We start from the raw sequence: 16816 nt of genomic DNA, 5'->3' as shown, positions 1-16816 counted from the left end.
AATTAGAGGCCCAATCAGGTTTGTGAGATGGAGAGAAAAAAGGATGAACTGTTTTTTCACTACGTACGAAAATCCTATAAGAACGTGTGGATCCCAAATTAGTACCACCTCGTTTATATTACGATTTTGTCTATACAAATCATAAAAGCGTATTATGTCATGAGAAGAAAGCGTATTGTGACGATGAATCCACGGAGTCAATTCGTGCTTTATTATTAGGGAAAGATACGTAACGAAACATGATGATACATGTTGAAAAAAGGCCAAATGAAACATTTGAAACGAGATAAATTTTGACAACAACCGGCACAATTATCACAGCAATGACGAGGGATGAATCCATGCATGGAATATCCCGTGCTCGGTAGAAGAACCACTCTCATCAACATAGTTGGCTAGCAAAGACAACAGTTTTATGCGTCCATGATAGGAAGGACCCTCACAGTTTACTGGAGACGTTGGCCAGATACTTGGTGTGGCGGCCGTGCGCGAGCACCTGGCCGTTGTCCTTCCTCCTCACCTCCACGGTCACGCACCCCGTCTTGTCGCCGAGGCCGAGCACCCGAGCCTCGATATCGATCTCCTCCTGCATGCTTCCGTTTGTTAGTCACAAGGAAGATTATACTAGTACTAGCACAAGGGCCCGTGCGTTGCAACGGGAAAAAAATGCCTCAATCTTAAAAAGATGGTTTAAGTCCCCACACAGGTATACGCCCACCATTTGAATACAGCGGAGAAGCACTAATAGCATAAACCGTGAATATGAAATATTAATAAAGCTTAATTTCCCTGTTCAAGTTTAATAGTGCCAAAAAAAGTTACAAAGGCATGCATTGTTTTGTACTCCCTTCGTTCCTAAATATTTGTCTTTCTAGACATTTCAAATGACTACTACATACGGATGTATGTAGACATATTTTAGAGTGTAGATTCACTCATTTTGCTCCGTATGTAGTCACTTGTTGAAATGCCTAGAAAGACAAGTATTTAGGAACGGAGGGAGTACATGGATTGATAGCTATAGAGTATCTACTGCTAGTGTGGATTTTCTAGCTTGAATTGTACCCTTCCTGCATAGGATAAGAGATTTTTACTATGCCAAATCTCATTTCATGACATTAATAACAAAATTTCAAAATTTAAAACATTATCCTACTGTATCAATTTTAAATTAAATTGATGAAATCTAACAGGCTAATACTTCTTTTAGGTGAGACCCTATATTCATTTTTTTCTTATGAATATTCAAAATCTCATTGTTAGTTTATTTAATTTTCTAAAATGAAGTTTTATTTTTTATATGATCTCCCTTGGTCATTGCACCTGAAATATAACTATGTTTGTAGGAAATATAAAACAAAAACTTAAATGTGTAGTTTATTTTATTTTATTTAGAAATATGAGCATACATGTTTTGATTGTTTGCACCTGATTATATTTTTGGAAAGATGTTTTAATTGTTTGCACATAATATTATTTTTTGGTAACAAAAAAAGCCTCAAATGTGTAGTTAATTTTGTCATCCGCATGAGGCAATTTTTTAAGCGTCTGTGAGTTTTATACAGTTTTTTGGTGTGTGTTTGCCTCGGCTTCCATCGCAATCAGCATATGTCCATGCTGGGATCCCGCTACTTCCACCACCACGCCGTCGTGCTGCTGAATCTCCATCAACTTCTTCTCCCCCCTTGCTGGATCAAGAAGGAGGAGACGTCTCCGCTCCGTACGTGTGTTGAACGCGGAGGTGCCATTCGTTCGGCGCTAGGATCACTGGTGATTTGAATCACGATGAGTACGACTCCATCAACCCCGTTCTCTTAAACGCTTCCGCTTAGCGATCTTCAAGGGTATGAAGATGCACTTCCTCTCTCTCTCGTTGCTAGATGACTCCATAGATTGATCTTGGTGATGCGTAGAAAATTTTAAATTTCTGCTACGATCCCTAACATTATGCACAACCGATAAACCCATTTTAATTGTAGTTGACACCACAATGATATCTCTTTGGCCAGTGCTAGGCGCCATCCGGATGTAGGAAAAAAAAAACAGAAAAACAGGGTCCGCATTCTGATCCGTCTCCCTGTAACTGTTAATCGCTATCCACTTTACACACTTGTTGTTTCGCATTTATCCTCATGCGCCTCGTCGCTGCACCTAGCTCGCCGACACCGACGACCACTGCTATAACCCCTGTCGCAGTCGGCTCGCCGTTACCCGCCACGGGCATGGTAATTTCTTGGGACGTGGGAGTCTAGATTTTAATTATGGCGAAATAATAATCAGTTTTATGTCGGTTTTATCTTGTGAAGAGCAAGCAATGTATAGTTTGTACTAAACGTTTTGACATTCAGCATATATGTACTACAGTTTGCAACCAATCTCATTTTAATTCGGTATTTTATTTGGTGATTAAAACATTTAGTACCGGTGCATAAAACCTGAGCTTTTGTAGGAAAAGAAGGCTAGCGTAGCATGGGCCTGCTAATTCCCATCAACCAGACGTGCAGCAAGCTTGGAACCACGCGGCACATGAATCGGACGATTGCGTGTGGTATCGTGACGCGGACGGGCCTCGGCGCCCTTGGTCATCCGCGCGCCGTTTCTCAACTCCGGTCCCTCCCCAGCCGGTGATCTGCACCAGCAGTAGCACGACCCTGCCGGTGTGCACCTCACCCCTTGTGACCCGGTCTCCTCTCTTCCCTCCTATCTTTCCTCACCTTTTCAGGATGCCCATTGATTCCTTCTCTGACCAACTCTTTCAACGCTGCTTTTTGCCGTCAACTCATAAACATATTTAAACTGGTGAGATTGAGTATAAGAAGACGATGTGGGACTATCTATTAACCAGAACCTTCTCCCTTTTCACAAGTTTAACAAACACCGGCAGAAATCGTAGCGGACAGAGAAAAAACATAGTCGGGCCGAATCCTGCAGAACTGGGCTACACAGGGAGCATGCGAGGAATAGCAAAACGTGCATCGGGTGAGGATTAGCGGGCAGTGCTCACATTGGGCCAAAAGGCTGTGGATCTGGGCGTTCACGCGGACGGAGCTAGGCCAGGGCGCCTGGGGCAGGCCCATGCGCACGAAGCATGGGGCGGCTGGCGAGCGAGTTCCTCGCTCGTTCCCGAGCGAAACGACACCAGGCGGCAGCGACGTGGTTCCCAAATTAGTACCACCTCGCGTATATGATTTAAATTAAACTGAAAGCGTAAATTCATACGAAGAAAGCGTATTGTGACGGTGAACCCACGGAGTCAATCCATGCTTTATTATTAGTAGCACAAATGCCCTTGCATTGCAACGGGAGACATTGTTACCTATCTCATCCCTCGACCTATTTCCTTCCATCCTCATCTCCTTGTCCATGTCGGTTATCAACATCTCCTAAGCCCCACTGTCCTCCTTCCCGCCTTTAGTGAACCATTATGTGTACCTCAGGCAGTGAGCTTATTCGCATTAATTAATGCAACCTTCCATTGAAATGTGATGTTTTATCATGTATGTTGCATGCTCAGACGGGATAACCAATAACCAGAAAAAGATGAATTGTTTTGCGAAAGAATTTTTGGACCCATAAAAAGCGGGATTTGCGTTTGTGACCATTCTCGAGCATGCGGAGCTGAAAACAAAATGAAAGCACATAGTTGTCGTGGTCATTGCATGCATAAGATGGTGTGGAGAAAGAGATTGAGAGTATGTTTTAGTAACATCAAATAGAAGGCATGCATTAAGGTAATACCTATAATCAGCTAGCAAACAACATCAATAGCCTAGCAGCAAGTCACTTGTTTCTTTTTTTTGGATATTAATTATGCAGCAAGCATGTAGTGTGTCTCGTAGGTTTCCTTTTTAATTGGCCGCCAGTTAGCCTGAATCCCGTTTACTTACCAATGCAAGTATGATGGATGCAGAAAAAAATCATAAAAAAAGTATGATGGATGCATTAGGAAATTAACATGGTGATTAACCAAATTGACTATTTTCATAAGATAATTTCCCTGTTTACTGATGGATGCACGTTTTAGCAAGTTCCTTGTTGCAAAAGGCGCCCATGTACAAGGTGCAATGCAAGTACGCATGCATTGGATCCCTTTCTTAAATAACCCATATAGGACTCACCTTTTTATTATATGTAGCGATGTATGAGGAATCTCTCTTAATTTCTCCAGTTTAATTGCCCACCATATTTTTTAGGAATCCTTTTATCATGCATGCAATAATATTTCTCAATTCCTTAATTAATTATCCTACAATAGTATTGATTCCTTTTTGCCCCATTCGATTGCCCACAATATTTCTGCCTTACACAATCCTTCATTTCCTCTTTTTTTCAAGAATCCACCAACTCCTCATCCTCCGATTACCAATTTCCGAGGCGTATATTAAGGTGATTAATGATAGGTAATTTGAACAGGTATATAAATTAATGATGCTTTTAGAAAGGCGAGATGGTACTTTTGATAAAAAAACAAACCGCTACAAAATAACATAGGTTGGTATAGTTCAGCTGGCTGGTGTCTATTTTACGAGATGGTAGGTTGTGAGTTCGATTCCTCATGCACACATGTTTTTTTTTTCTTCTCGCGTTGCACTAAAGCTGGGCCGACGACCTAGCCTGCTGGCCCAAGTCGTTAGGATGGTAGGTTGTGAGTTCGATTCCTCATGCACGCGTGTATTTTTTTCTTCTTCTCGCGTTGCACTAAAGCTGGGCCGACGACCCAGCCTGCTGGCCCAAGTCGTTAGGATGCAGCGAACAGGCCCAAGTCGGTAGGACGCAGCGAACAGGCCCAGCCTGCAGGCCCAAGTCGTTAGGACGCAGCGAACAAGCTGAAGTCGGTAGGACGCAGCGAACGGTGAACGAAAACACGTCTTAGGTGTACAGATGAAAATATTAGTACCACCTCGAATATGTTTCAAATTCAAACTGAAAGCGTAAAATCACGGAAAGAAGCGTATTGTGACGGTGAACCCATGGAGTCAATCCGTGCTTTATTATTAGGGATAGATTATTATTACTAATACAAATGCCCGTGCGTTGCACCGGGCGAAAAAAGAGGCACAACCAGCTTCATATTCCATTGTGCACCATTTTATATATCCAATTTTAATAAACTTTGATGATAAGGTAAAACTGATTATTGCTTTTTGTAGAATCAAGTTTGGACGTGAAAAAGGCAACTTAGGGTTCTTCATTAGATGGAAGAGCAGTTTTGCATGGAGTAGTTTGTCAATCATTTTTTTTGGCTTTTCAGGAAACCATGAAAATTTGCTTATTTTTAATAGAAGTTAAGGTTTACATAAAAATTGGAACACTTCTTTAAGAATCTTAAACGTTTATGAAAATTAGAACATTTCTCTAAAGAAACACATTTTCAACAGATGTTTTTTCTTCAAAAAATGCTTGTTTTTTTATACATTTCTAAATGAATTTTTAAAGTAAAAATGGAAATATTTTGGGGAAATTTTTATGATTTAAAAAAGTGCAAACATATTTTTTTTGAAACAAAAATAGTGTTAACATGTGGTAAACTATGATCATTTTTAAACTAATTTTTCCAGTAAACAAATTAAACCAGCCACATGCAAGGTCGGGTCCTGAGCTCTACATATAGTTATAAATCCAAAGAGTTGATCTTAAGATTACTAAGTAAAACCAAGTATCACAGTAAGAAGAAGAAGACCCAAATGTGTAATTGGAATGTATCAAGTCCTGAAGAATCATCTTAGGTGTTTTACAGTTAGTGGACGGACACATGACCACCAGTACATCACTACCCATTTTCCGATCAATTGTTTCGTCCAAGCACCATCAGCTGCTCATTACGGAGAGTCGAAGAGCATTGAAGCAAAGCGGCAATAAGCTAACTCTTCGGCTGATCTCCAGCAACAGAGGCGGCAAGGTCAAGTCAAGCCTGGCAAACATGTCCTTCAGAGTGTATGATGTATGTTGTTCCTGTGTGACGGCACGCCAAAGAGTTCCCGCCCATCTCGCTGCTGGTGTCGTACATAGGGTGGCGGGAGGGCATCGCGGCGAGCCACCGTGGTGGTCGGTGGCGACCTGGTTGCTGAGACACCAAAGTGCCTGTCAATAAAATTTACTGGAAATACCAGTCTATATAGCTCAACATCAGGAGATGCAGGACCTCATCATATATTGGGTCTTTAACATAATCAAATACATGGTCAGAGTGTTCCTGATATTGATGGTTTTTGAAATCTGTTTCTGCTATTCTATAAGTTAGCCATGAACAAGGTTTGTTATTCTATAAGTTAGCCATGAACCAGGTTTGCTATTCTATAAGTTAGCCATGAACAAGGTTTACACCATCTGTGAAATGACAGTAATTCTGGAAAATAAAAATAATAAGAGCACCACTATAGCTAGTAAGAAAATCATGACATGATATAGACAGAAAGAATGCTTAGTACAGCTGCAATTAAAGGGTTTGCTTTCAGTCAAGGAATATAGCATGACGTCAATAGCGAAACGTGATGATATTTGTGGAAATAAAATAACAAGAGCACTGCAACTGCTAGTAAAAGCAAATATTATCCAACATGATAATTTCAACCAGCACATCAGTTGATTTTGTAAGACGGAACTTTTATTTATCTTCACAAGTAATAGTTTTTCCAAAGATGATTCTATTGCTATCTGGGCACATAGATCATGGTCAGTCAATGCATAATGTGCAAAAAGTCAAATAATTTAAGAAAACATTGAATACAGAAGTACACATAATAAATCAAAAAATACCTTGTGGGAGATAAACAATATACAATTCTTTCGGAGCATCATGTAAACATAAAACTCTAGGTCGAATTAACGCAAGCAAGAGATGCTTTCTATGAATTAGCATTGTGCTCCGGACCTGTGAATGCTATATCATTAGAGAATAAGAACTCAAACAAATATAAACCTTGTTTCGTGGTTGATATGATCAACACCACAACAATAATGTACTGTACATAATTAGAAGTTTAAAAACATATCAAAATATATTACTTCATGGGAATCGTCTGGGTAAAATTTTGGGGAGAAATACCTTATAAAAAATACGAAGATATGTTTTAGTTCTAATGAGAGGGAACAGTCACCCTAACGCTTAGTTTGTGCAATGGATGTAAAAAGTTAGTAAGCAGCAGAATCCTTGAAAATACTCTTCCAATCGATCGGCATGCGTAAAGCATACATATATTACAGCCTTGTCAGCAAATTGAGAAATATTGGGTATCGCAATTCCTATAAGCAGAATTGGAGTTTCTGGAAAAGAGATTTCTGAAATATTGAAGATGCCTCTTTGCCAGAATGGCTAATCAATATGTTTATAAAATAGATTGAATAGTAACATAGTGGAAGTAAACCAAACCTTCTTATACTAACTATGTCAAGTTTCAGTGTTACGTGAACACAACTCAACTACAGCGACTCTGTATTGTCGTCAGGCGGTCAGAGACCACCCAATACAGCCTCGTTCCTAAAGTACGCCAATGGAATTGATTAAATTAACCTGTAAAAAAAATCAGTAACTATGAGCATTAGAATATACTAAGTCATTACTACATGGAGCTGGAGCTGCAGTTTTTTTAGATATGTACGTAAGTTAGTAGCTGATGTAATTCTAGCAGCACCACAGTTGTCGCTGAGCTCCTCTGTACAACCTGAAACAAAGGAAATAAACTATAGGATGGAGGCTATAGAACATACGCTTGATGGAATACCTCAAATTAAACTTTTGGGTTATGCTGCATAGAAACATCTCTTTCCGTGCTTCCTTGGAACAGAAAGAAAAACAAACGATTATGATCGAGCAATTTGTTCCCTGATCCAGAAAGGAAAACAAGATAAGCATGCCAGCCACGAAGTCTACGATGGTGGTTGTGAGCGCGGCTTGTGAAGTGAGCAGGTTTGCATCAACAAGAGAAATAAGAGGAACCAGGTCAGTAATCTTAAATAAGGTGAAAGTGGACAAGAAGCAATCGATCATCTCACCTTGACGGCTTCACCCAGCATTGTGAAGACTTGAAGCAGCTTCCTACGCAGCACTACTGCGCCACCAACGCAAACTGATCCTATTATGATCTAAATACAGCCGTTGCCCTGTACCTTCTTTAACCAAACAAAATCGAGTCGCTGGCTCTGCACCTTCTTCCGTTGTTGCATGCCGTACCTCATCCTCTTCCTCGCATCCTGCAGCGGCGAAATCCGGGACTGATGGATGCAACGCTAGGAGCCAGTGTTGGCCAGATCCCGACGGCGGCGAGCCGAGGCTGCCTACGGGCGCCAGGAGGGAAGCCGTCTCATGTTGCCTGTAGAAGATGAGGCGAGCTTTGGGGGCTGGGGCACTCAAGTCCCCGTTGATGGCCGCCGAGAGCCATCGGTGTCCTCCGCTCGTATCCGGCTGGAGCTACTCTCTTCCTCTGCTTCGACGGCCAATCTTGGCTGAGGCTCTCGTTTGCCGCCGCCTGGCTTGGCGAGCTGCTGCCTAGGTCGCAGCACCGCTCCTACTTTCTCCCTTCTCCCCGAGCACAGTAGCCAGGCGTCGCGCGAGATGCAGCCGATCCTGCTGATCTCGTCCGGATTCGGCGACGGCGGGGAGAGGACGAGCACCGGGGGTAAGAAGATGTGGGCGCGGCGGCGGCAGCAGAGGAACCCTCGTCTTTTCGTGCGGGGCAACAATCGTACGAAACCTTTTTTTTTTTCACTTACGGTCCAGCTACGGTGGACTGCGGGTCGATTCCAATAAACCCGACAGCATCAATCGAGTTGATAATATTGCAGATACAAAATTTAGTACCACCTCGAATATATTTTAAATTCAAATTGAAAGCGTAAAATCACGAGAAGAAGCGTATTGTGACGGTGAACCCACTGAGTCAGTATATGTTTTATTTCACGAGAAAAAGCGTATTGTGACGGTGAACCCACGGAGTCAATCCGTGCTTTATTAGTAATTATTAAATTATTTATTATTATTATTATTATTATTATTAGGAAAAGATATATATATAAAATATAATAATAATAATTAAGGATAGATATATATACATGAAACGCAGGAAGACATGCACTCGTATCGTACGTTTGCACGGGCGGCGCCCGGGTAGGAGACAGTGATATCCAGCGAGACCCCCGTCAACGGCGAGCCGCCGGCGAAGATCACCGCAGACCCCACCAGGTCCACCAGCGACGCCACCGCGCCTCCATGCATGCGGTTGCTGGCGCTCTTCGGTTGTGCCGGACATGCGCACACAGGCATACACATGTTCAGTTCAACGCTCCTAACATACAGTACTGCCGTGAGCACGGCCGGAATGGTCCGCTACGTATGTACCGTCGTGAGGCGAGGAGGGACGGGATCGATGGCCTCCACGCGGAGGCCGGCTACGGTGAAGGCGTCGTACAGCCGGTGGCCCAAGGAACGGTTGTGCCACCTCTCCATGGCTTCGTCGACATCCTTGCTCTTGCTGCCGCCTTCGAGCTTCGCCATCTGCAGGCTCTCTCGGTCTATCCTCGTATACCATGCATGTATACGTGGATATAAAAACCAAAGCTATGCCAAGGTGACAAAAAAGAAAATAAATACAAAGCGATTATCCCCAATCAACAGACTACAACGAAGAGATTTTTCAACAACAACACCTTTAAAAGAGAGGCGGTGCTCAAGCGCTGTCTTCACATGAGGAACCAGTCCGAACAAAGTAATAACGTAAAAACATCTCCGTTTCTGAGTAAAACAAATTCAGATTAGACCAAGGCTTTCACCTCGAAGATCGAGACCGGGTGTTCAAGTAACACCACCATCGAAGTCACTCAAATTTTGTTGTCAACACATTTACGTGATCCCAACAGCTATATGCGATCTCCGGCACCGCCGCTGCACAATCTCTCTACCTCAAGTCATCATCCATAGTTTGCATTTCGCTGCTGAAGTCAACCATCGAATCTGCAGAGACAACCCTCAGAAAGACTCTTCGGTGGCCACTGCAATCCGCATCGAGGCCACCGCAACAGGCCGGAATGGTCACCACAAAGACCAACACCGCTAGTGGAGCACACCAGCACTGACTACAACCTCACCGGAGAGAGCCCTGCCAAATCCAATGGCCAAGGGGCTTACATGGCCGGAACTGGAGCATGAAAGGCAAACCCCTCACCAATGCACACAGAGCGCAACCGGACCTAGATCAGGAGTGCACGCCCGCTAGATCGGTGCCAACATTTGTAGCTTCAAAATAACATTATATAGCTTCAAAATATTACCGCCTTAATATTTAAGGTAGTAGTGCAACATTTATAAAAGATACATGTTAAACAATAATTACTATAAGAAGAAGTCGTGCATGTGAGGATGTAAGAAGAGAGATGCAATACGTACGACAGAAATCCATATGATTTTTGTACGATCAGACTCATCTGGTGGTGTGGGCCCAAACCTCGGGAAACGTGACTATGTCTTGTCGTATGAAATCATACGAAAAGTGATAGTACGCAAGGCAGTTTCGATGTAAGAAAAGAAAAATTGACACGAAAACATGTTGGTCTTATTATTATATGCTCTCTCTGTTCCATATTAATTGTCCCTCGAATAAAGGTATCTAACACAGAAATATGTCTGGATACATTCGGTTGAGCGACAATTAATATGACACAAAGTGAGTACATCCCAATAAATAACATGCTACATCAAGAAATCATCATCTTAAAATATTATATGGCTAGAGAGGTGGTATAGTCAGGTAAGTAAATGATGTAGATAATATTGTAGCAAAATATGATGTAGAGGCAAGTGCAAACCGCATCATGATCGACAAGTGCACACGGCATGCATGATGCAGAGTAAGTGTAGCAAACATTAATTAGCCAATCTTTGACTTCCTTTCCCCACGAATTGATGGACGACATGAACATGCAGCAAGCCAAGATAACGGTGGGTACGTCTATTCAATAGGTTCTATATTTCCTTTCTACCTTTCAAAACTCAAAACTAAAATACTTTTGCGTTGGATCTTTTGCAGCCATTCATGTCCACAGTTATACGGTCACTGTGCATTCAAATATTTTGAAAGAACGCTTGAGTAATGCATCTCAATCTTTGTTATTGTTCCATAGCAATTACCATACTTCTCAAAATAGTGCAACCAACAATATATAGCTTCAAAATACGACCGTCTTAATGTAGTGCAATATTTGTAAAATATATACTAAAGTAGTAATTACTGTAAGGGGAAATCTTGTGCGTAATTAAATAAAAAGACAACACCTTTCGAACATGAAACCATGTAGGTCTTATTCATACATGTTAATACATAAAATGCTACATGCACAAAATGTTATTTTATAATTTTATATGGATAGAGAGGTGGTAGTATAGTAAGTAAATGTTGTTGAAAATATCATGGCAAATGTAGCAATGGTGCAAACGAAATATGCATTGTGCAGTGTCAGTGTAGCAAAGAAAATTCAGCCTATTGTTCGTTTCCTTCCCCTGGATCGTGTGTATTGACGGACCACATGAACATGCCCCAGACTAAGACAATGGTGGGTATGTCCACTGAATAGGTTTTAGAATGATTTTGTTGTTTTTCTTATGACTTTTTTGTGACTGCTGCAAGCTATCTTATCAATTCTATTCAATTATTGTTTTAAAGGTACTATGGTGCCCCTTCTTTTTTTTGCGAAGGTACTATCTTCAGACCTCAGGGCCGCCCTGAGGTACTATGGTGTCGCCATTGAATCCTTAAATCGATCTGAAGAACCTGACACCAAATATCGATGTTTTGTACGCATGGCGAGAAAACCTAACCTCTCCGCCCCAAGGAGATGGCAGGAATCTACGCCGGAGCTCTGTCTAATCCGTCCCAGCGGACAAACTTGAGGCAGATTGGAGCCCAGAACACTGACTCGAAGAAGGAGCGCAACCATCCGTCCAAACACCTCACATGCGAGGACTAAAACCCTACCTATCTACTAGCGGTAACTTATGTATGTTACTATTCTAAGTTACTCCTCATCATGACTAGCCTAATAGAAGCTGTTCTAGCGACAATGCAGACGAAATGTATGGTGCATAGTCAACGTCGCAAACACTATTCAGCCTACGGTTAGATTCTTCTCCCCTGCACCACTTATTTTGCTGGCCCCGTGAACATTTCGTAGATAGGACACTCAAACCTGCACTGCAGGCTAAGACAATAGTGATCAGGTTTGCTAAATAGATTTTATATTTATTTTTCCCCTCTAGATATCAAATTTAAGAAAAAAATCATGCTGAATCTTCTGTTCCATTCACATCTATAATTTTGAGGGCCACAGTGGCTTCAAATTCTGCAGTTACTAAAAGTCTAAAATTCATGCTGAAATCCTATTTGAGCAATGCCTCTCAGTCGTTGTTATTGTTCCACAACAATTACTCTCTCCGTCCCATAATATAAGAATGTTCTTGACACTAGCGTAGTGTCAAAAACGTTTTTATATTATGAGACGGTGGGAGTGCTGTATTTCTTGAAATGACGTTACCAATAGTATATAGCTTGAAAATGCTAGCACCAGGATTAGAATAGTTATTTGGATCACGATCAGCCCTATATAGAGGCGATCAGTTGTTCCCGAACTCCTTAACCGATGGTGACAAAAGGAAAAAAACCGATCGCACCAGCTCCCTCCCAATCCCCCAATCCCACCAGCTTCTTTGAACTTCTTGATCCACCAGATCCCTCCCAATCCCCCGATCCTCGACCCCCGCTGCGCCCCAGTCCCCCGCGCCGCCGCGCGTTCTCCCAGACCCTCAGTCGAGTTTCCCCGCCACCACCGTCCCACACGCCCCACGGGCCCCGCGCCGCCGGACCCCGCGCGCTGCAGGAGATCCCCCACGCAGTCCTCGGTCGCGCGCCCTCCCCGGATCATCCCGTCGTTGTGCGCCTCCTCGGATTCTCCTGCCGTCGCGTGCCCTCCCCGGAACCCCACGTGCCCCGCCAGATCCCGCCGTCCCTCCACGCTGCGGCTGCCGCACGTCTCCACCCCGCGTCGCCTGGTGGAGACAAGATTTGGGGCGGCGCCTGGCCACCGCGCGCCTTCGTCGGGCCCTGCCACCTCAGCCTCCTCCCGGTGGTGCTCCTCCGCCGACGGAGCACCCTGGATCCGGTGACGAGCTCGTGGCCCACACACCGCTGCAGGGTACCTCCTACCCCTGACGCCCGACACCTTGTTGCACATTGCATTCTCTCCCCCCTGTGGCCGCATCTGGTCTTCTTGAGTCACATGCCAGCTCCTGCACTATTGCTGACCCATCGAAGTTTTTGCGTTGCTGCAGCACGGTGTAGAGGGTTCACCGCCTACCCGTGCTTCTCTCTCCCCTCACCTCATTCCCCTGTCCTCAAGAGAGGCGCAACGATAGAGGGATCGATGTTGAACAAATCCCGCTGTATGCCAAGTTCATCCAGAGCGACTACTGCAGTTTGCCCTACTTGACAAGGGCATTTAAAAGCAGATGATGCCCTATAGTAAATGATTTCTTTGTTGTTATACGCCATCGGTACTATCTTGAATCTCAACAATTTCATACAAATGGTCATTTTGCAAGTTACTGAGCATGTCGTTCTCTTCTTGTGCCCATGATGCAACCCCTGTATTTTTTGGATGGGTTTGGTGATGTAGCTGGCTTTGGATGCAGCAACATAGCCTATGGGTACAGTTGGTGATGCAGCTATGGATATTGTGCATGATGCTGCTACTATGTGTAATAGGGGATTTGCTTTGATTTAAAAAAATGTATTTGGATGAGTTCCCCCCAAAGGAAGAATTCCCACAAAAAAGAATGTTTGGCAGGTCAGATACAAAAACGACTGAAGGTCAAAATGATAGTAGAGTGTGATACAAAAAAAGGAGAACTTTGTAATAAAAATATTAGTTGAACCAGAAAAGAAGATAGCAGTGAAAGTATGTGTGTGATGCAAGCAGAGTACTAGTTGTACATGAAGTTCAATGAAAATCCCATGTGTGCTCCCCACGGCTATCCCAGGGACATGCCACAACAACCAATAGAGCTCCATCGTGACGCTCACTCTAGAATTTGTGTTACACTTGAAGTTCAACACAGGAAGTATGTGTGTCTCATAAGTTCAGCAATTTCTAAAAAAATCCTTGAAGTTCAAATTTGAATAATAGGGCGGTCCAATGTATATTACAAACGTGTGATTTTCCCCGTTACTATAGAATAAACCAGGAATTTCGAAAATTAAAAATGGAGCATTTTGAAAAGTTTATAAAAAGTGGCATTTTCTACATTTTACTAAACAATTGGAGAAGTCCAAATTTAAATAACATAGAAGTTCAAAATGTTTATTCCAAAACCAAGAATGTCAAATTAAAAAAATGAGTGGTTTAAAAAGTTTGTAAACATGGATTTGCCCCATTTTTTTAAGATCTGGAAGTTCAAATTTAAAGAAGTGAGTGGTTCAATGCTTATTACATAACTAGAACTTTTCCCTTTACTAGTGAATAACACCAAGAAGTACTAATTAAAAAAATAAAGTTGTTTGATGTTTATAAAAATCTTAGATTTCCCCCGATACTAAAGATTAAAATGAGAAGTTCAATTTTAAAAAACAGAGTAGTTCAGTGCATATTAAAAACATAAATTTTGGCTCTAATTTATGTTTTTGCGAAGGTCAAAATGTTGTGTTCGAGAAGGTCGAGTGTGTTATCTCAGCAAGCTCAAATAAAAATTAAACATGCAAGGTAAAACATCTGAGAGTTGCGATTTTTTAGAACTTCAAGTGACAAACAAATTTGACAAGAGCACAAAACAAAATTTAAGTCTAGAAAAACCACTTCAAAAAGAACGCAAAAGAATGTTCTCTTTGTTATCGATTGCAAAATGAAAAATTAATGAAAGGGGGAATGCAGTTTATGCATTTTCTAAAAGAACTAAGAAGTTCAAATTTTAAAAATAGAGAAGTTCAAAAATCATAAAAAATGACTTTCATTGTTTCTAAAATTAAAAAAACTCTGGAAGTTGAAATTGAAATAATGGACAATTCAATATTTATTACAAAACTATGAAATTGTCTTTACTGAAAGAAATAAATCAAGAAGTACAAATTACAAAAATAGAGAAGTTTCATATTTATGACAAAACTCAGATTTTCCTTGTTACTAAAAAATAAAATGAAGAAGTTCAAATTAAAAAAAGGAGAAGTTCGATGGATATAGAAAAACTCAAACTCTTTCCGTTTCTTGGAAAAATAAAAGTATGAAATATAATTTAAAAAAATGTTTGATGCTTATTTAAAAACATATTTTTTTAAGAATAAGACTAAGAAGTTCAAATTAAAATAAAAGAGAAGTCCAAAGATTATGAAAAACTCAGATTTTCGCGTTACTAATGTATAAAACGAAGAAGTTCAAATTAGAAAAAAAGGACCAACTAAAAAAAGTTTAAAAATATATTTTCTCCATTTCTAAAAAAACTAGAAGTTCAAAAAAAAATAATGAAGTGGTTCGATGTTTAATTAGAGACTAAGATTTTACCATTATTAAAATACTCAAATATCCCATGGTATTGAAGAATCAACCGTGAAGTTCAAATTTCATAAAAAAAGATTAAGAAATAAAACCAGGAAGTCCATATTAAAATGATACAGAAGTTCGATGATTATAGAAAACTCATATTTTCCTCGTTATTAAATAATAGAAACAAGAAGTTCGAAAATGAAATAACAAGAAGTTAAACTTTTAAAAGTAGAGCGCTTCAAAATTTCGTAAAAAGATTAAGAAATAAAACCAGGAAGTCCATATTAAAAAGATAGAGAAGTACGATGATTATAGAAAAACTCAAATTTTCCTCGTTATTCAACAATGGAAACAAGAAGTTCAAAAATAAATAACAAGAAGTTCAACTATTAAAAATAGAGCACTTCAAAATTTCATAAAAAAGGATTAAGAAAATCAGATTAAAATTCATAAAAAAAACTCATATATTTTCATGTATCCGAGAGAAGATCGAATTGATAACTGCCAGAAGTTCACGTACTACACGGTGTGCATTTTGTATTAAAAAGAATTAAAAAAAAGTAAAGACTAAAAGTTTGTTGATATAAGTGCAAGTCCTCCATCGGAGAAATTTTAGAAAATATTGTGAGAGAGGTTTATACAAAATAAATACCATTTGTGTAAAACTTGACGAATGGATGATAAAATTACAAATGAAAAATACGTCGCAGAAGTTCAACGTAAAAACAACATGAAGTTCACCTACTACACAGAATGAATATCAGATGAAAAACTTTTAAAATCGTTGCGAGTATGAAAAAATGATCAACACAGGAAAGTTGCGTGTTTACAACAGTTTTCCACCGGTATATCACTTCCTCAATTCCGGTAAGTGGATGGAGAGCTACGAGCAATGGATGGAGAGCTACGAGCAGTGGATGGAGAGCTACGAGCAAAAAAAACACGTGAAAAACAGAGTGAAGTTCAAGTAGACATGCCGAGAAGTTCAAGTTCTTCACGCGGTGCATTTTTGAAGAATCTGTTTCGCGATAAAGGCAGAACGAATGATCTCGCCATTTTCGAAATTACTTGAAAACGGTCAGGATTCAGAGAAAACCATCAACATGAAAAAGTTTCGCATTTTCCGTAGCTTTTCAGCGGTATATATTATTTGCCCCATTCCGATAAAGTTTGTAGAAATTACGGCAAAAATACGTTTTTAACCATTTTCAAAACTGACATAAAACCGTAATGAATTAGGAGAAACAATATATACAAAAAAGTTTCGCATTTCTTCAAGCTTTCCAACGTCATATCATTTGCT

The 16816-nt window shown here is 40.8% G+C and overlaps 1 protein-coding gene across 1 annotated transcript; it reads right to left on the bottom strand.

The window, feature by feature from the left end:
* Nucleotides 1-439: 439 nt before the first annotated feature.
* LOC147972765 (uncharacterized) lies at nucleotides 440-9490 on the bottom strand. The gene is made up of 3 exons (XM_087523626.1): nucleotides 9335-9490; nucleotides 9083-9226; nucleotides 440-586 (listed from the first exon to the last, which is right to left on the bottom strand). Exons 1-3 carry the CDS (start codon nucleotides 9488-9490, stop codon nucleotides 440-442), a joined length of 447 nt encoding a protein of 148 aa, XP_087379752.1.
* Between the last annotated feature and the right edge of the window lie 7326 nt (nucleotides 9491-16816).

Source organism: Triticum urartu, chromosome 5A (assembly GCF_056163025.1).
Source record: "Triticum urartu cultivar PI428250 chromosome 5A, HENAU_Tu73, whole genome shotgun sequence".
Lineage (NCBI taxonomy): Eukaryota > Viridiplantae > Streptophyta > Magnoliopsida > Poales > Poaceae > Triticum > Triticum urartu.
This window is presented reverse-complemented; position numbering and strand designations above follow the sequence as displayed.